Here is a 24,553-nt window from a genome sequence, read left to right as displayed (position 1 = left end):
AAGTTAGATATACGCCACTTAGGCCATGGTCCTTTTCATCTGTGTGCCTGCAGATGTGTACATCAGCAAAATGAATGACTGCCTGAGATCAAATGAAATCCATGTGTGCAGACTTCTCTGGCTTCTCTATGCTAAGAACTAGGTGGCTTTTTAATCCAGGAAAGTAACACAGATAAAATGTACACCTACCTTGCAAAGGTACAGAAAGCTTTGTCACAGGCTGTTTTGTTCAGATGAAAACCAGCTTTGGCTATATAGAATCACAGAATCATTTCAATTGGAAGAGACCCTCAGGATCACTGAGTCCAGCCATAACCGAATCTAACTCTAGTACTAAACCATGTCCCTAAGAAACTCATCTAAATGACTTTTATACACCTTCAGGGATGGTGATTCCACCACTTCCCTGGGCAGCCTGTTCCAATGCCTGACAACCCTTTCTGTGAAGAATTTTTTCCTAATATCCAATCTCAGCTTCCCCTGATGCAACATGTCAGTGTGGCACTTGTGTGCTCACTGCAAAGGTCACCTGCTCTGCTTGCTAGAAACAGCCCTTGAGACTGGTCATACGCTTAAATATCTTACTACATGGGTAGCAAAGTGTCTGATTTTTAAAGGTATTTTAATGCTTGAAGTTGTGGATAAGCACACACAGACATTCTGAAATCCCTCATCAAGCACCTGTTTGCATCTCCAGAAATCTATGTATCTGCAGAAATCTGACATGTTGGGCACAAAATTACCTAAAACACTTGCCCAAGTCATTATATGAGAAGGGTCTCAAGCCATGAGCTACTGAAAAATAGTACTTCACTAGCGGTAGTAAGTAAAAGTAACTTATCTATCTCTGGTAGAGTTTGTCTTATCTTTGAAGTTTGTATAAATACTTTAAAAACATCACTGTCCAATATGGTTTCCTGATTTTATCTGTGGTGAAATTAATGGAACCTATTATTTTCTGTGTGGCTTGGGCTGACCTTTCAAAATGCATCAGACTGTACTGAGTAGCAGGTATTTTCAAGATGTTTTTTTTCTAGAAATGAGACCTGAGGGAGTTTTTGCAAGCGCATCTTCTTGCAAGACTGAGGTCACTTTAGACAAGGTACCATAAACAGTCAATATAACTTCCACGCTTGCATTATCCACTAATATATCTCAGCTCATAGGAGCATGTGAGTGGCAGTAACACTGGCAGGCAGTAGCTAAGCTCACAGCCTTCTGGTTAACACTGTCAAAGGGCTCATTGGCACAAAGGACAGGCAAGGTAAGCTGGCTTCTGTAACACTATATTCTGAAAACCTGCTAATGGAGTAAGAGAAAGCCTTAGTCCGAGAAGACAAAGAATCAAAACAATGTACTCCATATTTACAAGAAAACATGGCTTTCAGGACTGGGTCAATAAAGGACATTTTCTTCTTCTCTAATGCATTTGTCCCTCTTCAAAATCCACTAATAGTGTTTACTAAAGACTACTTAATAAACCAGAGTACTCTTGGATATCACCCTAGCTGTCACCTGCTAGGGACAAAGTCTTTTCTTCCTGATTCCCAAATTAATATTGGACAGGAACTTGACACAATGCTTGTGTGATGCCAGAGGACCTTTTACCATACAAAGGCCATAGGATGAGCTCCCAAGATCCCAATATTTCAAGGACCCTCCTTCAGGGGCAAGGGTACCTGAGAGAGCTCTTTGCAGTATTGAGCTCTTCAGAAAAACAGGTCATTGTAAGTTCTGGTTAACATTTCATTCATCTTTCTACACAAAATCATAATAAGAGAATCAGATTCATGCAGACTATTACATGTCTTTTGGGCTATATTATCTAGGAAAAGATAAAGGCAGGAACTTATCTGAATTTTCTGTTTCCTCTTCAAGTCACTTAAGAGCACATAGTATCCTTGAGCTTGCTATCTTTGTCCCTCAGTTTAGATTAAAACTCTCTTTTGTATTCTAACATAAGCAACTTTAAAAAGGGTCAAGGTCAACACCTGTATTATAATAAAAAAGCTTTGTGCTTCTATGCAGAACCTTGAAGGAATGCAACGGGGAGATTTTCCTCCTATTAGTCAAATAAGACTCTACTGTGCAGGAGTATCATCTGACCGCTGAGACAAAAGCCTAGAGAACAGCTCAAAAGTCTAGACATTCAGTAATTTACCACCTCATTCTAAAACTTGTCGTTGCCCATAAGATGCTCAAAACAGATCACATGCATCATGCGTCCAATACAAATGGTTCCTGCCTCTAATTCTGAGAACTACTGGTGAACAAAGCAGTATAAGAACCATTGCAAAAGGATTCAACGAACAATTCAGAAAGATAAATGAAATCAAGTAAAAAAGATGTATCAGTCAAATGGCCCCAGAACCACGTATTTTTCTGCTAACCCTCTACATGGGACAATCCCTTTCTCACAAGTGCCTAAGTTAGGTTGAAACAGTTAATTGAATGTTAAGATTATTTATTGAACAGAGATTTGTAGTCAGATTCTCCTCTTATTTATGCTAGTGCAGTTTCTTGCAAAAACAAATTCTGTTTGCAGATGAGAGAAGGGTTAAGATGAGTTAATTTGTCAAAGCAGAGCACTGGACCAACACTGCTTCCACAGCTCCAGCCAACCTGATTGTCATTGCAGCTATCTGAAGTTTCCTTAGACAGTGATTAGTGGCACCATGTAAACATACCCCTAATGCTAAAACACTGCACTGCTACAGGCTGAACTGAGGAAGCTGCTTCTAGCCATAGGTTAACATGCTTTATTACTTCTAGAAAGGATTCCATCTTAACAAATCTTTAATTATCAAGAATAGCGTGAGTATACTCAAATCATTTGACAAAACACGAGCTTTCTTTTCAATGACATCTAATAAAAAGCCATACCTACTCTCACACTCATTAGGCCTGTATTTATGTTCAGTCCTCCTCAGTAATAAAGGACAGTGCATAAGGATTAAATACATGTAATAGAAAAACATACCATTATCAGTTATCACTGGAGTGGTTAGATTGCAGAAACAGGATGAGTTTTTCAGCACTACATTTTCATAAAATATTTCAACAGGTTCTACAATTTTGATCACACAGGAAGTAATGATTTTGTTTACGCTTGCAGCCACGGCAACCTGCAAAGCAATAAAAACAATAATACAACAGATTTCTTAGAACACTTGCTGACACCTTGTTTTTACATAAAACTATGAACTATGAGATGTACAAAATTAAAATTTTGTAGTGGAAACAGATGATTAGCTAGGTAGCCTCTCAAAGGACAGCGTGTCTCCCAACTGAAGAGGCAATACAGAAAGAGTCCTGAAAAATACAGCATTGCTTACTTCCAGAAATTACATGGATCTGTAAGGTATGTTAGGGGAGTAATCTGCAATAATTTGGAATTTTAAAACAAGAATGTTGCTGTTATAGTCTCTTAGAAACATTTGAGTAAGAATGTACAAATCCTCATAGAAAGTCAACGTTTGCATCCATTACCAAAGTGCACTTAATTATGAAACAGAATTTGTCTTGTAATGAATTATCCTTTGTTTCTGGCTGAGAGTGCTTTACAAATATGATTACATTAGTGCATTCAATCAGGAAACCAGAAACAATCGCATGCAGATTAAGTGGCCAGTCACAATACTTGATAATCAAATACTCAGTATGGCTGTGTGAGCTGCGAACAGATACTGAGTAAATACTAATATTAAACACTTAAAGATGCATTTGTGTTAGCATTTGCGTCCCAGTGAATTTTTGCAACTTGTCACAAAGCTCAGAACTTACATAATGCACTTGATACATAATCACTGGAAATATTAAAATAGTTGATCAAATGATATAATGGAAACGTTGCCTTTGTCAGCATAATGAACTTTTGAATCAACATCACAAAGTGTAGCTTCAGGATACATTTTATAGGAGAGGAAGTGAATGTCTATCTGATTGACACATTCAGCTTAATGGGATTTCCCATACCTTTGCCAATTGCTGAAATAAGAGGGATTAATATATGGAATGTGGTGACAAAGAAGGGGAGCTGCAGTAAGCAACAAAATGACACATTTAAAGTCACAATAAACAAATGTATATAAAACTGGGTGTACATACCTGATTTTTGGCAGGGAAACGTAGTAGGATTTTCAGATCTTTATCAGGTGCATGTGAAATGTCATACCAACCCTTTGTCCTGTTCGACCCTGTACAATTTTCTTTTAAAGTGCACCTAAAAATACACATAAAATTATACTAGCCTCCTTATCATGGCTTTGACTTCAGACACTGTACTTCAACTTATTTAATGTTATTGATTTTTTACAGGAACACTATTGATTTTTTACAGGAATATGGTTACAACTGCAAAAAGCTTCAGGAAAACAATCAGCAAATTCTTCTGCTTATCAAAATAAATTACAGTGCATTGATGTATGCTCTAGGGTCCTGATTAAGTCAATGGGATTCAAGCAAATATTAGATGCTTGGCCAGTAACAGTGGACTTAGTACCCTGGGAAGGAATTCATAACCCCCAACTTGACTAATCCACAGTACAACTCTAGATCTGACCACTCTCACCACCCAGTTCCCTCTACACTCAATAGGGAGACTTACGCTCTTTCAGGGTGCAATTCACCTAACCTGTTTTATACATTCATACAAAAATGAACTGAATCACACTATAGAAGCTGCTCATTCTCTCCAAAGAGTATAAGAGGAGACAGGGGTGAAGTTCAGATGCAGAGCTATGCTATGGATGCGTCTAGTTGATGAGATGCATCCTCCTTCCTAATCAACTCTGTCATCAACTGCTGTGAATGGTAATCTTTCCCTTTTATGTCAGTGCACTTTGTTAAAAGTACCAGGTTTGAAAAGGTAGTTCAAAATAAATTTCTCTGCCTCCAAGAATAAAATTCACCTGAGAAGCAGGATGGCACAAAGCAAACAAAAAAAGTTACAGATGCCAAACTGTAGGAAACAGAAACTACACAACAGAATGTTAAGGAAGAACGAGGAAACACTGGTATATGTAAGTACTACAAAGATTACATGTATTAAAAGCACGATAAGAAAAAGAGAATGCAGGCATATAAATTAGATAATCACCGAGTTTGAAAAGTGAATCCTTACAATACTGCCTGCTGTGAACAGTTAATAAAAAATCCATACACTAACTCCAAGTAATTTCACATAGCTATCAATTAAAGACAAGTGCTAACTGCACATATCTTAATATTTTAGTATTAAAATTGAATATTTATAAACAAATGTAACATTTGATATTGTTTTAACATATTACTATTTTACCAAATGTAGAAGCATGTATAGCTTCAATGATGTCATCAGTGACATCTGTCTTAATGAACTAGACATGAGGAAGAAATTTCTTACAATAAGGATGGTGAAACTCTGGCACAGGTTGCCCAGAGAGGTGGTAGATGCCCCATCCCTGCAGACATTCCAGGCCAGGCTGGACGGGGCTCTGAGCAACCTGATCTAGTTGAAGATGTCCCTGCTCATTGCAGGGGGTTGGACTGGATGAGCTTCGAAGGCCCCTTCCAACCCAAACTGTTCTATGATTCTATGAATTATTCTTTTGCTAAAAACTAGAAATGAGTACATACTTGCAAAGCATAGGCTTTTCTATGAGGGGTTCACTGTACAAACAACCTGTTTTCTCTCCAGAGGAATAAAACAAGAATGACTTTCAAGAAAAATAGCCGCTGCTCTCCAAAATGCCTCAAATAACCCCACAAACTATAGAAACCATAAAATCCTCTTCCTTGTAGACCAAGACGCTGGCAACTGGAATGCAGTTAAGCGCAAGGTCACTTCCTTTGTGGTCTGACTCAGGAAATTGAGTTCCTGCTGCACAAGAACCTGGTGGGGCTTTGCATGTGAATACATGCAGATCATAGCTATATTTAAGAAATTGAGATTATGCCTCACATATTTCAAACTGTCTTAACTAGGTCACATTTCAGACTCATTTATATCTCTCCTCATGTTACTGGGAACATCAAGGTCCATTAGCACCACAGTTTTAGAACCACAGAGGATGGGATCTGTTATCAATAGATGTGGATAAACCAGATGCTCAGATATGTATAGGTAGATAACTCTTCCCTGGCAATGACGTATAGGAGAGAGAGATCCTATGGTTTCTGACAGGCTGAGGATCATAATGCTGAAGATGCAAGGCAACATATACTTGGCACTAAATGAGCATATGCATTTCAGTGACACCAAAATTAAAATATTAAAAAAGAAAACTGCTTATAAGGCTGAATATTTAAAACTTTGCTAGGTCAGAGTTATTAGTCTTCTTAAGGTGCCTGAGGAACACAAGCAATGAACTTGTTTCCCTCATCTACACCAAAAAATCTAAGAGTATAATAGCAAAAAAAGTAATGTCACCCAGGAGCCAGGGTTGCGCTTGTCTTCATGCCAGGAAAAATGTATCTTTTGTTGCTCTAAAGGCTGACCTTTAACACTCAAACAATGTGCCATGGAGAATGGTCATTTTCTAGGAAACAGTCTCAAAGGCGGAGTAGAACATCAGCATAAATTCTCACAACTGCCCTGCACAGGCCAAGAGTAACAGGAATTCCACTCACATAAAGATGAGATTGTTTTGTTATAGCTCTATTTTTAGACAATTGATAATGTTTGTAAGCACATTGGAATGAATACAACAGATAAATATTATTTGTGAACCACGTGGTTCTGAAAATTGACATACAGACTCAGTCAACTACTAAGAAAGCAAAATTATCAACGCTGCAGAAGTAGCTGAAAGTTTCTGGAGCCTGGTTTTCTTGGAAAGCTGGACTGGACCCTATACAAGTATGAAGGTATAAGGTATAAACCCTAGGATCGCATTTCAGACATGCATAGATACGTGTACAGAGAAAAGCAGAGTCAAGATATTTTTAATCTTTCACAGCAAGCTAGTTCTTTATACTGCTAAAGAGTCCTCTTCATAATTGGAATGAAGTTCCTCTTATTTCATTATAATAACACGATGCCTATGCATACTGGCTCATTCATATTTACCTAAGTCTCTGCTTCACTAATCTTGTATTAACTACAAATCATACTGTGTTTGCCCTCTCTGCCTTGCTAAAGCATACTGATTCCTTCATGGAACGAGAACATGGTTTCAGATTAAGTTTGGGCTTCCTTTTCCAAGGTACCAACCCCTAAATGAAGTCAACAGGTGTCACAAACACTGACCAAATTCAAGTTAAATCTGGTCATGTCAGACAAGTAAGACATAGTGTGTTATTTCCATATGGAAAATACATGTAAAACATCAGTGCCTTGTATTGGAATAACTTCAACGTACTTCAGGTAAATCTGATTAATTTACAGAAAATCTATGAACATTAAGAGAAATCACACACTGCTATGACTGCTCGTTTTGAATGATTGTGAGAAGGAAAATGTACATATTTGTCACTACAGAGAAAGAGCAGAAATAGGAACAGCAGAAATGTTTTTTTCACTTTGTTTTCACTTGCAATAAGATGTGCGGATTTTTTCGCCAAATTACTGGATTTGAGTTCACACTGTCTTTAAAATGAAGTGCTGCTGGTAATTTTTATTTTTAAAATGGAGTGCATATTTAATATAAAATTTATTTCCAAGTTCTCAAAATAATTATGGAATATATTGCTTTAGTGGACATGTATGTACTTTGATTAAAATACTGGTTAAAAACGCGTCTTACTCTTTTTCTAAAGATTCACTCAGAGCTCTTTTTTTCTCAAAACCACATATTTGATGATGCTAAGTGCTTACCAGTGAAAAATGATGTGGGTGTTGAAAAGGATTCATATTAGAGTAATTCATTTTTTCTCCAAAAGTGTAAATTGTTTCTGTTTCAGTTGAATGGAAACTTTTGGTGATTCCCCTCACAAACACAGGAGTTACTGACTAATAACTGTTATTCGCAAACTCTTCATAAGGTAACTAAAAGCCTGAAAAGCTTAGCATTGTAACACATACAGTTTCTAACAAAGTAGAAAAAGAGAGTTTGAAGAAAACACATTACAGAATAAACACCTGCTCTCTTCTAACAACTACCTTTGCAAACACAAAGTAGCAGGTCTTCAGTAAAATCACATTAACATTGAACAAACCAAAATGGGTAGTATTAATCTTCTAAAAGAAGGTTACTAGCAGAATTCCTCAAAAAATCAATCTTATAACCACTTTTGTGTAATATTTTAAGCACTGATGAACTGGCACAAAAGAAGGTTTATACAGTCAACATCTGCTGATGGTACAAAGTTGGGAACGTTATCATTTACAGGAGGATGAGAACATCACACAGGAAAACTTGGATAACCATGAAATGGGATGACATTTCAAAGCATAAAGTACAAGAACATGTATCTAAAGCAACAGAAATCTCACAACCCATATGTGCTATAGACTGGAAACTCATCAGTTGGAAAGAAAACAAAGGAAGAGAAGGACCTGGGGGCATTATTTGATCATGGATGATTGTGGCCCATCAACATGATGCAGTCATGAAAAAGACATTTGTGATCCCAGAACACAGTGAGTTGCTTCCTGGATAGACTGATTAAACACCACTGAGTAAGGCACAGCTGAAATCTCTTTGGAATACTGTGACAGTCCCGGTCATCCTTATTTTAAAAGGATGCATAAACTTCACAAAACTGCTATCGGAGTGGAGTTAAGAAAGGTGAGTCTTATGTGAGAGGATCTCAGTGATGTTGGCTGTTTTAGCACAGCAAAATGAAAGTGAAAAATCGAGACTGCTTTCACAAAAACATTGGGGAGATAAGTGCGAGGGAGGAGGAAAACCTATGAAAGCCAAGGTGGCGTGAGCACCAGAACAAATGAGTATAACCTGTCCATGAATACACATGTGAAGAAAATGAGCAGGCAGATCTTAACCAGCAGAACAACAAGACATTCAGACAGCCACACAACCAAAGCAGGGAGGACAAGAAGCCTATCTAAATTTAGGATAGTCCTTGATTAGTTTATGAGTAGGTTTACATGATGTGTTTGCTTGCAATTGCCAAGACTAGGCTTGACGACCCAGACATTTCTCCCATCCAGGCCTGCCTCAAACAAAGCAGCAAAGCTAATGAATCAAACGTGAGGATGAAGTGTTTAGAAATAAATTATCCTCTGACTTAAACGAAAGGCAGCGGTTCCAAAGCAAGGAGCTAGGAATACTGAAGACAATTGAACACACTTTCCTGTTCTCACATGCAAGATGCTCCTGGCTATCAAGATGCTTCAAATATGACTACATAATTTTATCTTTCAATCAGTTTGGAAAGCAAAAACATCTGTTATAAAACCAAATTAATTTACCCTTTTTAACCCAACATAGATTTTATGGGTAGATACCAAAAATTTGAGGGTTAACGTATTCTTCAAAAGGTGCAGAGCTCCCTTTCACATGACAATAAAGTGTCTCACATTTATGGCTATCTGATTCCATAAAAATACAGTAGACAGACAAAATGTACACTGACTAATAATGCATTGCTTTTATATGAAAATCTAAAATACAAAAAATTACCTTTGATTTGAAGAACACCACCCACAGTAAGGATCCTTTGCAGATAAGCATTCTTTCTGAGAAACATATCTACCACAATTTGCAACTGGTATTCTTCTTACCTGAAACCAAAGAACGCAATCACACACTGAATTAAAACAGCCTCCATAAACAGAGAAATTAAGGGTTACCATTAAAAACCTGACTGCAACCAAGCACGATAACGTCAGGAAAGTTTCCTTATAGACTCCCCTCTGCCAGAAGACCTTTGGATAGAAAAATGCAGCCTATTTTACACACGCTGTATTTTGTCATCAGATGATGAAACTCCTCTGACAATGACAAGGCCAGCATGGACAGAGTAATGCAGGAAAAACTAATCAGCATAGTGAATTATAGATAACAATAGAAAGGAGGTATATTTTACAAATAATGTTCTGCTTAGCAGAACATCATTTTCCTCTCATCACAACTGAGATTTTTAAATGATTGATGAAGGTGCATCCAAAAATGCATGCGCAAAACAAAATGCATCTGTGTTTGCATCACCATGTCAGGTAACTGCATGTGCACACTAGAACAAACACATGCAACTACGTAGCATGCATGAAAATGCTATTTCAATACGTAAATGTAGATAATTGTGGCTATACTGTATGTAGCTATACTTGTACATTCAGCTCGAATATCCTAGCCAGCCATTTTCAGAAAAGGAAAGGAAAAAGAAAAAGAGAAAGCTGATTACAAATACTGAATACAAATAATGTTATTAATAACAACGTTAATTAATTATATTAGTAAGAAAAATATTCCTAATTCAAACCATTTTTTACAAACCTGCAAGAATTAAAAGTTGTTATATTTTGTGCACAGAAACAAAGATCCATGGCGTTCTGCAGAACTATATTTACGGTTTACTGTTTTTTTTCAGCCATATCTTGTAAAATTCAATTTCTCTGAAGGTGTGTGAGAGACTCAATTCAGAAACCAGCCAACAGCCTAGACTACTAGCAAGTTAAAAAAGACAGTGTAGAAGCCTTATTTAAGCTCCAAGAGATGATTAGAGAAAGGCATTTATTCCCAAAAGCTGTTTTTCCTCTATTACAACCTGCTTTTTACCAAAGCTAAAGAAAATCCAAGTCTTTACTTTGAATATCTACACATGCTTTTGAACGAAATATTGATCCCTCCTGCATTTGTGATAGATGGTTTGTATCAGCCAGGAGTTCTCCTACCAACTTACCCACTCCTTCAGCCAGCAGGCTAAAACATTATGTTCGCTGCTTGAAAAGCAATTTTATGCCAAGTGAAGGTAATCAAGTGCTGGGTGAAATCCTGTCCAGCTAAGATGGACAGTTAGTCCTTATGTTTTCCCTGTCATCTTCCCCACTGCTGAGCTGAATTTGTGGAGCTGCTGCTCAGTACCCTGCTGCAGAATGTGCTCCAACAACTAACTGCACTGGCTCCTGCATGAGATGCAGCTCTGATGCGTTTGCTCACATGCAGGAGCTTCCAGGGATCGCTGAATGCCTTGGCTTCACTATGTATGCACATTAATCACTTCTGATCATGCTTCTGGTTTGTTTGTTTGTTTGTTGCTTTTTCTTTCAAAGTCTATGCCTAACTGAAGACGATGAGAATTTTACCATTGATTTCAGCAGAACTAAGATTTCAAACCCATCTCTCAAATTATGAGATTTCTCCATATGAGAAACTACATAACTGACTAGCAAACCCTGACATGTCAATACTCGGTTGCTAATTCAGAGAAACTCCATGTCCAAAGAGTTTACATGCTTTGATTGCTACCTCCAAGATTGATTCTGCATGATGCCTCCAGGAAAAAGAGAAACAAAGACTCTCTCGACAGAATGACATCAAATAAGCATGGGTTTAAGGGTGTATCAACAATGGGCAGCACCATGACACTGGAGGCTCTTCCAAGCTCTGCAGAAGTGCAGCCCAAACTTAGATAACATAACCAGATACTAGATGTAAAGCTAGCAACTGCAATTTGGATATTTAAGGTCTAACTCTGACCCAAACTGATGCGTAACTTATAAAGTACCAGAAATCCTTAAAGCGGTAGTTTATTTGAATGTATTATTTTATATAATATTGTGCTTACCTTATTGGCAGAGGACAGATAGATGTAGTTATTATCTACTGGATCAAGTCGAAGTTTGGGGAAAATGGGGGTTTCTTCCTTAATTTCGTATAAAACCTCTGGGCAATTAGATTCCATATCCTCATTAAGAATAGCCTAAAACACATGAAAATAAATTAGTCACAAGTCCTTCTATTTATCAGTTAGTATTTTAAACAAAAGCCTAATTTCAGCTACATCAGAGCTTCTGAGATGGTTTACTGTGCCCTGATTCAATTCACCTATTGAAGTGGCTCTTAAACTGCAGGAAGAAGGAGTAAAAGGCCACCAGAAGAGAATTTCAACAGAATCCATGCCAGAGACATTTTGCACTGAATCTGGCTCTGGTTTAGTGTATGAAATGTCCCTCCCACCAACTATGCTCCTGATTGACACAGAAAGTGAATGTGGAAGAGATGCCTGTATCCCAAAGTCATAATGTGTTAAGTACTCCTATGAATGGAAAAGAAAGTATTAGCCTTCAGAAAACAGACAGACATGCATAATGTAAAAAGGAACCTACACAAGTTACTGATTAATGTCTTCAGGACATGTGGCTTCTGTGAGTATACATCGGAGGTGGTATTTTTTTTCTAACCTTGCCCAACTCTACAGTTTTCCACCACCCTTCTCACAGAATTCAAGAGAACTCGAAGTAACAGCAACTTTATTTTGCAAGTTAATAAGCATGCCAACATTGATATAAGGTTTTCCATAAATATGATTAAACAAGGGAGATATGTTCACAATCTCCACTGTGCTAAGGAGACACGGGAAAACTTTGATTTCATATTTCATTATCAAAAGCAGGGTGAGGTCAAATGGGCAAATGCTCTTCAAGCTCTCTAATATATTCCTCTCCAACTGCCTCCTTAATAAAAACAAAAAATGAGAGTCATCCTTTGCAGTGTAGACAGGAAATGCACATTCTTGCAAAGCCCAGAAAAAAATTAAAGCATAAAAGACATTTGACTGTACGGTTGAAAAGTTTGATAATGAGATAAGACGACTTCTACTTCTAGGTGATTGATTTAAACTAACATAGGTCACCTATTCAGAAGCTAAGGCAAAATGAATCTTGACTTTTCTCTCTAACGGACAGCTATTCACATCACACAGATAGGCTAACAAACAAGGAAATATGTTCCCTTTCCTTGTTCCCAAAACCTAACAATATTTAATATTTCTACTGGAAAAATCAAAGCAAGGAAGGAAACAAAAGACAGAGCAACTGAGAGCTACACAGTCCATAAACTGACACTGTGGGCATCAGCAGTTTAACGAAATGTTTCCATGAATTTTAAGTAGGATATATAATTGCTTTTGAAAGTTATCTTGCTCTCCAAGTAACAATATGGCAGTTACTTCACAAACAAACAAACAACAAGCAGAGATTCAGGGTATTTTATCTGTTTATAATACAGTGTGTAAACAAGGAAACATTTACCCACTTAAACACAGCAGCAGCAGCAGATGGAGAAGGGAAGAACTGCCGCACTCAGCTTACCTTCAGTAATTGTCCATCGTCTGTTCCCAAAAAGAGAACTATCTGATTCATAACAACTGTGCCATAAACAGCCACTAATCCAGAGTGAATCAAGGTAGGTAACTTCTTGATTGATCGTGCCTCCTGAAAATCAGATATAAGAGAAAGCTATTACAAAATCATTCACCTCTACAGCAAAAAGTTAAGAAAGAGAGGAATTTCACAGAGATCCCAGCTTTAGACAACACTTTGGGTAACATTTTAATTCTGACATAATTTCAGAGAACTACATCATTGGAAATCGCACATGAAACATGTGACTGCTGCTTTTTTATACGTGGCAACTGGTCACGTCTGTGATAGAGATTTCATCTACTGCAGTTAAATCACCGACCTCCGTAGGACATGGACTTGGCCTAACAGCAGCATGTTACTTTGCAGAAGAATCTCTCATTTTTGGAACATAATGCCTTGGGCTTATTGTGAATTTCCAAGTCTTCCTAACGAAGCCATGATTTGCCATCACCTGGCTGCACCTACCACAAGGGCTACAGATACATTCAGCCACCCCTTTTAGAAGCATGCAAATATTCTGGAGAAAGGAGGCACTTCAGACACACAGACTTTTTTTGTGTGTTTATATGTCAGAAAATGCGGAGCTTCATCCTCCCCTTTCTGGTTTCCTGCTTTACACTAAAGGAAGTTGAGACTTGCATACTAAACGAGATAAAAACGCGATAAAGCAGCATAAAGTTCATGTCAGGGAGAACATAAATGTACCTGTGTGAACTTTATAATCAAGATGTCACCTACAATTCTCCATGCAAGCTGGAGGAAGTTAAGCGACAAACACGTGTCAGCAGCTCACAAAAGAAAACATCATGCAGGAAATCCCTGTATCTTGTGGAAGTAAAAACAAAACCAAATAACTCCGACTGTAGATGATCAGGTGCAGAAAGGAAGCCCTGATATGAGAGAACCAGGTCATTCACAAGGTGAGAGATGGCCGCTGCCCTACACTCCCCACAAGCCCAGATCTCTCCCTAGCAAGCAGCACCTCCGTTTTGCAGTCCTGTCATTGCTTTAAGTCAAACCTCCATGGCAGATGCTGCCAAAGGTGTGATCTCACCTGCTCTCCAAATAGGTCCAACCGCAGCCAAGTTCTACCTCCCCTTCCCTTCTATTAGTATAATGCTTTCAAGTGAGCTTGGTTAAGGAAATCATGTGCCTAGAAAATGGTCTGTAAATCCACCTACCTACCTAAATTTTAATTTGAGTCATTCTCCTCATCACATGAACATGTGGCTGCACAGATGTCAGTGTTGGCACAAAGGAGCAGCAGGCACAGGGAGGTGGGGGAAGAGCTCAGGTAGGACCACATCCTTGGGAACAAACCCTGCAGCTCAGCTTAAGAAGCTCTGCATCTCAGCTTCAAGGACGGATTCCTAAACCCACTGGAACCCTGTGAGTGCAAGGAACTATTTTGCTTTAATGCACAAGTCAAAGTGTGAGAATGGACCATTAAAACTGACATTTTGCAGAAAGGTGAAGGCATTTCTCAAAGTTATGAAGCGAAACCATAACACAGTAACAGCTGAATTCAACTCTTGCATGCTAGGATGCTGGCTTAACCCCAAAACGTCTTTCCATAAAGATTTTTTTTTTTTTTTTTATGAGAACGGCAATCCTAAGTCAATTAAAATCTTTTTCAGTCACCTGAATTATTTTAATTAGCTTGCAACAACAGCCACTTGGAGTAAAAGAAGACTTGATTAAATTTCTTATTTAAAGTTTGGGTTTTTTTTCTTGCAGCAGGAAGAAGACACAGGAACTGTCGTGTATTGACACAGAACTTCAGTAAAACCCATTTAGGCATGAGACTCCAGTACCATGGAGCTCTGTTTTAGATATAGAGGATTGCAAACACTTCAAGGTAGAAAAAGTTAACTCATTTTTTCATTTGATCAGAAGCTAACAGCACTGGTGCACACAATGAGCCTTCACTCAGGTTAAGGACTGAGGAGGCGAAGATTTCATTTCCACCAGAATTAAGACTTTGATTTGTTTTGCTTTTTTCTGCAGTGCACTTTATAGTAGTGCAAGGAAAACAAACCACCCTTAGGTTCCTTGCAGACTCTGTACAACAAGATCACAGAAGAAGGGAGGACTCATCCAGTCTCTGTAAAGCTTTGCTGCCAGATTTTATTTTGACCCACATACTAGTAAAGTAACTAGTGTCTTATCAGTGCATCCTCCTCATGTGACTGAAGAACCAGTACTGACACATGTATAAGCCTCCTCCCCTCTCTCTGCTTGCTAGAGGGAGGGTCGATGTGACATTGAGCTAATACAGATATGAAGAGGGGAAATTTAGATGGTGGGCAGTCGCAACAAAAATTGCCTTCTCTCTTTTGCAACCTATTTCTCCAGCTTGCCCATTCCCTCCAGGGTGCAGCTGCTGCTTTCACCCTTCTGTCAGCCCTTTTCCATGTGCATTTATTTTTTTAACAAGCCCTTTTACCTCTTCCACTGTGACTAATGGGGTTACAGCACTGTAGGGCCTTCCCAAGCTTTTTCTTTCACAGCTAAATCCACCCTTTATAGTATTTATAGTTTAAACTTCCTTTATACTTGAAGAGTCACCCGTCTCCACAATCATCTATATGTCTAGCTTGTAACATTTTCAGGCTCATACAAAAATAAGAGAAGCAAAAGAAAAGACAATATTGCTCTAGAAGACCATTCTTTTTTTAACTATTCAGTCTGACCCTCTGTTCTATTCCACAGTCCCCCAAAATCTTCACTTGCACAGGTAAGCCTAAAGATCTCCTGAATTAATTGGCATTTTGCTTTTAAGTTCACCCCCCTATGCTGTTTGGTTATTGGTGTGAAAGGTATTTATACTCATTTTCTGTGTTGCATCTCAGTTTCAGATTTATCTCTGTATGATTTCAGCTGCAGCAACCATATTCACACTTCTACTTTCTGTCTTGATTTACTCCTGATTATTTTATATCACACGTCTCAGAGAGATGGACAGCATTTTTAGCTCACACAGCACTCAACATATTGCAGCTGGCCAAAATGTAAAATGTCTGAGCATTCAGAGTGAATGAACAGATGCAGCTATACATAAGGACACAAAACTTGCAAGCAGCATATAGCAATAGTCAACACTGGAACAATACATAGATGTTTTTCCTAGAAAAAAAACTTCTGAGACCTCATTGTTTCTTAACTTCATCACCTTTCAACCTCCTGCATCAATTTTGATTATATCAGAGGGTAACAAACTTAAATACAGGTGCATGCAGCAAAACATTTTTAAGGATAAGGAATGAGGAGATGAACTGTTCCAAAATTTTATTTCCATGAGGTCTTTTAATTTGTGTACTGCACAGTAATGCTGGAGGGACAAACCATCCCAGGTGAGCAGACTGCAAAAAATCAGGGAGGATGAGCAGGAAATGAGAGGGGTCTTCACAGAGACCTTGCAGAGGCAAGATCCTGAGCCTCATGACACAAGGCAAGAGCCACAGCCAGAGGCTTTGCTTGAGCAAGGGGTTGGCTGAGACTCCTGAAATAGTGGGAGGCTAGAAATTTGTGACTGTACAGCAGCAGAAATGCTCCTTCTCCTCGGCCTTTCAGATCTGAGTTCGCAGAATTGATAAAGTGTCCTAATAACCAGTGAGGAAGAACAGGCTCCATTAAGGAAGGTTTTGAAACCAACTGTGCTTGAACAGAAGATCAGCAGAAAGCAAGAGAAGTTCTTTGTTTGGTTTTGGTTTTCTTTTTTAGGGGCTCAAATCCACCACATTGCAGAGACACTGCCAATGATTTTCCATACATTGGACTGTTACCCATTGTTGCATATCCCTGTAGACACCACAGGCACTCCCTAGTGCAGATCAGGACTACAGACCTCTGGGAGTGAAGTGAAGGAGATAGAACCCCAGATTTTGTCAATCCTATGAAGTCAGTGAAGGGTGATGGTCTTCCAGATTTGCTACTCACAAACAAGGAAGAACTGACTGGAGATGTGATAATCAATGGCAGCCTTCACTGTAGTAACTATGAAATAACTTGGGTTTAGAATCCTGAGGGCGGTGAGGAAAAAAACCAGCAGTGTACAGAGCTGGAGAACAGGCTTCAGCTTGCTCAGGGAACTGGTTAGTGGGATCCCCTGAGAGGCAGCTTTGAAAGGAAATGGAGGTCAGGAAAGCCACCAGGTCTTTCAGGACAACCTCCTTCAAACACAAAACTCAGGAAAACAAGCAGACTTATCAGGAGATGGCCTCTAGCTAAGCAGGGAAGTCATGATAGAACTACAATGCAGAAAAAATGTATAAAGGAGGTGGAAGCAGGAACAAGTGACTAAGGAATAACTCCCTGGACAGGTAGGGTTTGGTGTTAGGAAAGCCCAAGCTCACCTGGTTTTGAAACTGGCAAGGGATATTACGGGCAACAAGAAAAACTTCTACCACCACATGAGCAATAAAGGAATAAACAATGAAAATGTGCAGCAGCTGCTGAACAGGTCAGGTCATTTACTGCCAGTGGATGCAGACAAGGCTCTGGACTTGACTGGCAAGGTCATGCAGTCCTTTGTACCTACAGAGCTCAAGGAGGAGAGAAACAATCAGTACTGGAAAAGGATTAAGCCAGGGATCTCTTAAGAAATCTCAGCTTGTAGAAGTCCATGGGTGGGGCAGATGGGATCTGCAGGAAGATGCTGAGACACTGTCTGATGACACTGCAAGGCCATTCTCACACATTTCAAAAGTTTTGGAGATCATGTGAAGTCTCCAAACAGAATAAAGGCAAATACTGCACCCATCTTCAAAAAAAGACAAAGACGACCCGAGGAACTACACTTTGATCAGTCTCACATTTTCTCTGGGAAAATCATGGAGCAAATCCTATTGGAAACCATTTCTGGGCACAAGAAGAAGAAGCAGCAAGTGACTGGGAAAAGCCAGCATGGATTCACCAGGGGTATATCATGCCTGACCATTTCAGAAGGACCAGAGAAAGGAAGCCAGGCTCTTGACTGAGGCATATGCAGGACAAGAGATAACGATACAGCTGAAACAGGGTGAGTTTCTAGTAGACAAGAGATTAAAGAACATACCTATGAGGACAATTAGGTCAAGTTGTCCAGAGAGGTTTTGGAGTCTCCATCCCTGCTGGTTTCAAGATCTGACAGGACAAAGTCCAGAGTAACCTTGTCTGATCTCAGAGCTGACCTTGCTGTGAGCAGGGGGACTGGACTGGTGAGCTCTTCTGAGGTTCCTTCCAATATGAATGACTTTGTGATCCCAAGAGAGTGAATCCACTGTTCAAAAGCCCACAGGCTCTCAAAAATTTCCACTAAGAAAACCTAGTGAAGCCAGATGACTAAAACTAACTCTTCTTCTTCCAGGCAGTGTGAGAGTTTACAAGTCGCCCATGGCTCACCTCCCACACCAAACAGGGATGAACTGAAAACTCTGAGTAACCGGACAGAAATGTTCACTCCAGAAATATCCACTCTAGAAATCTATCAAACATCAGATTAAATACTAGCAGTCTGGTAGCACACCGGAGATGACTTTACTACTAGAACATTAATTACGGGATCAATTTTGATATCAAATGATATTTAGAAGTCTGTAATTCTTTCCTTAAATAAAAGGCCATGAATCATTTTGGAATGAGTTACCACACAAATTCAAATGTCATTCCTGCAAATTAATAGCCATGATGAAACTGATGTGACTCTGTTGACTTCAAAATCTCATTTCAGTAGAGCTATACCAGCTAAGATTTGTCCTAGCATTCCAAATTATGCTTGACAAATCAAGGGGCATATACCAACCCACATATTTATCACCCACTGAAAAAAGCAAAAATTCAAAGAACAGACTGTTATATATCTTTACTTGCATTAAAGAGCAGATGAAAATCCAACTGAAACAGTTTATAATTTAGTAACTATCACAGCTACTTAGCCTTTGCACATCATAAAATAAACACTTTAATATAAACTACAGCAACTTTTCTTTGTCTTACAGGTATATACCTATATATCTGAAAAACTGCAGAATCCTTTCCTTCCTATGCACATTTTTTTAATGGCAAAACTAATTTCCAGATATGTCGTTGTGGTTTGGTAACATCCTACAACTCTCTCCTGTTCATGTTCTCTAATTTGAGCACTTCTCCTACTCATCTGCTTGGCTGTGATCCACAAGATCCTGGGATCTCTGTGAGAGATCTGAGATTATAGAAGCTCCCATTCCACCATGGAACAACAGAAAAAAAGCCTTTCTTCAAGTTCACTGGCTCTGGGAGCAAATTTGTGACAAATTCCAGCATTCCTCCTATGCACTGGCTAAGGAGGTTCGATTTCAAAATTGTGATGCACCAAAAATGTTTGCTAGTGCTCAGTCAGGTCTCTGGGAATCCAGTATCATCTCTGTCCAAAATAAACAGATCCAACTAGGATAAAATGCTTTGTGCACACTACTGCACAAAACAAACCCAGAATTAGCTAGTTCTCATAAGGAGCAATTCCCCAGAATTTGTAGCAGTCACATACTTTAAAGTTGGTAAGCAAAGATCTTAAAAATTACTAATTTTCAACATCAGACTCAAAGCCAAAATTAAAAACTAATGCAAATGTCTACTTTGGCCTAAGTAGCAATGCGAGGCTAAAGAGATTACACACCTACAATGAGTTTCCACAGGATGCAGAGCAATTTGGTTACAATGCACTGAAGTGCTCCAGTTCATGCTTAATTTTAAAAGCATGGGCATGAAGATGATGGAACTACTTATATACCTAATGTTAAATATGCCCTTAAGTGCTTTGCTGGGTTAGGGCCAGAAAGCTCAGTACCTTACAGGAATGAGTTTAGAGTAGAACATGCAGGAGGAGCACAGCAGGGAATTCAGGACCACAAATACCTCAGGCCAGGTCCCTTGCGCAGTGAACTATTGGGAAGCACGGTGCCAACGTACTGCAAATACAAGCAGCTGTGTGAGTGCAGACAGGTAAGTGGATGTCTTGCCTAAAGGCAACCAGAATAATTACTGAAATCTGAAGAATTACAAGATCAGAAGGAAAACAAACTGCCGCTGCTCCCTAATATATACTCAAACTACAAATTGTATTTGTGCAGTGAAAAAAAATACTTTCAACTCCTACACAAACTGACAGTCCATGTCCATGATCCATGTACCTCATCACACCTGAGCTCCAGAATTCAAGTGTACCCAGCAAAGAAGCCTTAAGACCCACCGCACGCTACAACACACAGTATCTGCAACACAAATGTCAGACTGACATTCTGCATGGTCCACCCACCACAAATCACCACAGATACTATACAGGCCCTGCACTCCAGGCAACCATAACACTGTGACACATTCACTGGCTCGGTACCAACACTGTCTTTAAAAGATTCATCTTCAAAGCTCACCTTAAGTTCTGTTGCTTGCTGTCATTCCTACACATTGTACTACAAGTTACCCATGATAGCTCTGTTCTGCCAAGGTGCTACATTTTGGCCAGAGCCATCGCCAGCTACTGCACACACTTCTCCTACAAGCTGCATTCTGATGGACGCGCTGTGCATCATCTTCCTGCCAGTTCTGAAGCCTGTGCACTTCCGAGCGCAAAAGCAGCATGTTCCATGTTTGCAGGGACTCCCATGATTTGGTGAGAGACAGGAGAAGGATCTGGACTAACACAACCCAGAAGCAGCAGCATATGGGCCTGTCATCTCCGAACTTACTCTGCAATAGCCTAGTCTAACCTTCTGTAGTATAAAAAAACACATTAAAGCTGAACTACATGTATTTATTTCTATGTTTATACATCATAAGCACATATAATTAGCTTAAAAATTGAGCATAATCAGCCATGTGATGTTACAGGTCATATTATTACACAACACCCAGATGTCCTGCTATCTCACAAAATATTAAAATGCCACTTTCCTGTCAGTGGAAAACTGTACATATTGTTGTGCCAAAATATCATGATTAATAACATCACCATGGTTAGGGACATAATGTTAAGCAAACAATCCTTTTAATAATTTTTAAAGTTGGAATTCTTCAGCATTGTACCCAAATATAATCTACATTTCCCAAAGGCAAATGCCTTTCAGGATACGAAAGTAAATTTGCAGTCACAGAGTCAGATCTGAATCAGACCAATCCTTAAATAAGTGAATCATTGATTTTTCATATCCAGGCACTGGGAGGTAATGGGGATAGGAAACTGAGAAGAACAATGGTCAGACAGAAATACCTGTCTCACCTTACCTGCATTATGTTACCCTATGAAATCCATGAGACTTTTCTGGAATTTCTAGTGTGGGGCTTTGGAAAGTGTTTATAAATGATCCGCTGTCCAGGGAGCTGTGGGGTTTTTTCTGCTTTGCAAGCTCAGAAAGCACCTTGCAAAGAAACTTCATGAATAATTAGGAACAAGGAATCCAACTCACAAATATGTATTCGGAGATGAGGATGAGGCTTCAAATTCATTCAGCAATTTTGCCTTCTGAGAGCACAGAAATCACGCAATAAGCTATAAACTGGCACTGGAAATCAAAGGATTGGCTCCAGCTCTGTTGCGAGAGTTTCAGTATTTACTTCAGCACAGTTTTGTCACCCACATATGGGGTTCTCATTCATAACTTCGTGCTCTAACACTGGCAATAGTCAGTAGGGAGAGGAGCAGGCTGAATCACATGTGCCCCCTGGTAGTTGTATTCGGAAGGATCTCAGCACTGCACTCTGCTATGGGCTAGATATCGGAAGTCAAGAAGCGACAGTAAATCTACTGCACTTCTTTCAAGGAATTTCCAACCAACTCCCATCATAACACAGCGAGGACTGAGGGGTTAAGCTGAAAAGTCCATGAATGGTGAGGGAGCTACAAAAGGCCGGGGCTTGCTTTATGATGGTTTGCTTGATCCCCAGCAGTTGTCCCTGATACTTCTCAGTATCCAACGCCTTTAAGTCACTTAGAAGTCTTTTCGAAGCTGTAGCAAAATTGTTCCTTTTGTGACTTAAAGGCATGGATAGGCCTTGCAGAAGCATCTTCTTCTCCCGAATTACATCTTTAGCTTCTTGAATTTCATTTCAATTTAGTTCCTTTCTTTACTATCTACCATGGCCACAGCAAAGTCAGTGGCTTTGCCCACCCTGCCCTCCATGTGTACAGCTCACACTCAAAAGGAGGAAGGATCTGAAGAGAGAGTGTTAGAGAAGTAGGTGACCAGGGGATCTCCATGGGATACCATTGCCTGTGAAAATGTAACCACCGCAACAACAGACACACTGCCTATTGCTGTCTGCTGTGCACAAGGGTTTGGGGGGGTGGCTGGGAGCCCTCCTGATCGAGGCCAATCCTGGGAGGTTTGGGAAACACCTACCACTGAGCAAGCAACCATAAATAACTAGTGAGCAAAGGGGCTAACTACACACACAGCCCAGTGCATAGGAGTCAATCTGATGGGCTTTTTTTTGTAGCTGCAATGACATGAGATGTGAATGCACAGAATATGGTAGGAGATGCTTTATCTAGGCTGTATGGAAAACACAATGAAGTACGACTAAACCTTGACAGAAAAGGATGCATTGAGTGAGGAGCCTGAGACTCAGGTCTGATCCAAGATGCCCTCAGGTGTTCCCACAAACATATCTTTCCTGAGATGAAGATGGTAAGGATACTCCAGAATCTGGTAAGGGATCAGATTTTCAGAAACAAAGTGCTGGGGCAATCATTAGGGTTGATGGAGCCAGGGCTGATGCGCAAAGCCTGGCATGGCCCTGAAATTCTACACGAACTTCACACGCCTCCAGGTCAGGGACACCCCGTGGGTCATGCACAGCAACACCAGCCACACCAACAACAGTGTCAACAACGGTGTGCAGAAAGAAAACTTAGCAAAATGATGCCCAGACTTACACAGCTCTTCCCATTCATGATGAAGTGTGTGGACGCACAGGCTTGCTCCTTCATCTCCTCCATCCCAAAGATGCAGACAGCGGTGGCATTCCAGGCCCTGGCACTGTGGCTGTGGTTGAAAACACCCACCCACCAGCCCTGATCGCCCTGGCGAACAAGGCTGGAAGAAACGATGAGGCTCCTGCACCCGCAGTCCAAATACACGTGCCCTTGCAAAGTAAGGCCACCCTCTGAGGGATGCAGCTGGCGCAGGACAGCCATGCTCGGTGGCTCCGTATCGTTGCCCAACCTGACCTTCAACCTGTAGTAGGGAAAGAAGAGGTGGTCTCCCCACTGGAGCGCGTCAACAAAGTGCAAAGGTTCCTCCTTGCGCTTGATGATGCCCAGCTCCTCTTTGGACTCCAGGTTGCCAATGCTGCGCACCGTGATGACAGTGGCCTCGTCGGACTGGGAGGGCTCGCAGCCCTGATGGATCCCATAGGCGCCAGCCGAGTAGGTGGCCGCCACAGCCAGGTACCAGGCGCCGGCCAGCTGGAAGACAACACCGGCGGTGGAACCGTCGGGCAGGCAGCTGACCACCTCGCTGCGATTCAGGCGCTGCCGGTAGGCCGGCTGCTCCCACACCTGGCAGGTGCCGTCCTTCTGGGTCCAGCCGGCCAGCAGGACGCCCTTCCCGCCGGCCTCCTCGTAGGGCAGCAGCAGGTTGCTCCGCATGCCGGGGGGCTCCCCGCAGCCCTGCCCCGCGGCCGCCGGCACCACGCGGCGGCGGGGTCGCAGCTCGGGCCGCAGCTCGTAGAGGCAGCTGCCGCCCGCCACCAGCACGCCGCCGCCGCTCACCTCGATGTTGTCGATGTGGGCTCCCGGCAGCTCGAAGCTCTGGGGGCCGCCGGCGCCCGCCAGCGCCGCCAGCAGGGGCAGCGCCCAGCTGAGGGCGGGCGGCGGTGCCGCCATGGGCGCGGGCTCGGCTCGGCGCCGCGGGGCGCCTCAGGCGGCGGCGGGCGGCGGGCGCTGCTGCGCCATGCTGCGCGGAGGGGCCGGGCGCTGCCGCTGCCGCCGCCGCTTCTCCCTCCGCCGCGGCCGGGCTGTGCGCGGGCGGGGAGTTCCTCTTTCGGGGCGGGGAGGAGGGGGTGCCTGTACGGGAGAGGTGGGCCGGGCTCCTCCGGGAGGGCTGCCGAGCCACCTCGCCGCCGTGCGCCGCCGCGCCCCCTCCGCCCCCCGGCCCCGCCGGCCCGCCTCGCCGTGGACGGGGGGAGCGGCGGCGCCGCGGGAGCCCACCTCGGCCGCTGGGCTGCGGGAGGTCGCGGCTGGGGGCGGGACGCGGAGAGGGGCGAGACCCGCCTGGCCGCCCGCCGGGGCTAGCGGCACCCTCCGCGCCTCCCCCGGTGGCGGCCAGCCCCCGGTCCCTCACGGGGACC

The 24,553-nt window shown here is 41.4% G+C and overlaps 1 protein-coding gene across 1 annotated transcript in view; it reads right to left on the bottom strand.

Annotated features, from left to right (window-relative positions):
- Positions 1–24,313, bottom strand: part of PLXNC1 (plexin C1) — a 70,741-nt gene extending 46,428 nt beyond the window's left edge. The window contains exons 1-6 of the mRNA XM_065839188.2: positions 23,139–24,313; positions 13,196–13,318; positions 11,671–11,805; positions 9,564–9,664; positions 4,108–4,222; positions 2,981–3,125 (exon numbers count right to left, since the gene is read on the bottom strand). Coding sequence (XP_065695260.1) covers positions 2,981–3,125; positions 4,108–4,222; positions 9,564–9,664; positions 11,671–11,805; positions 13,196–13,318; positions 23,139–24,089 — 1,570 coding nt within the window. The 5' untranslated portion in view covers positions 24,090–24,313. The remainder of the gene's footprint in view (positions 1–2,980; positions 3,126–4,107; positions 4,223–9,563; positions 9,665–11,670; positions 11,806–13,195; positions 13,319–23,138) is intronic.
- Between the last annotated feature and the right edge of the window lie 240 nt (positions 24,314–24,553).

This window comes from Patagioenas fasciata, chromosome 1 (genome assembly GCF_037038585.1).
Source record: "Patagioenas fasciata isolate bPatFas1 chromosome 1, bPatFas1.hap1, whole genome shotgun sequence".
Lineage (NCBI taxonomy): Eukaryota > Metazoa > Chordata > Aves > Columbiformes > Columbidae > Patagioenas > Patagioenas fasciata.
Note: the sequence above shows the minus strand (reverse complement) of the source record. Positions and strands in the feature narration are given on the sequence as shown.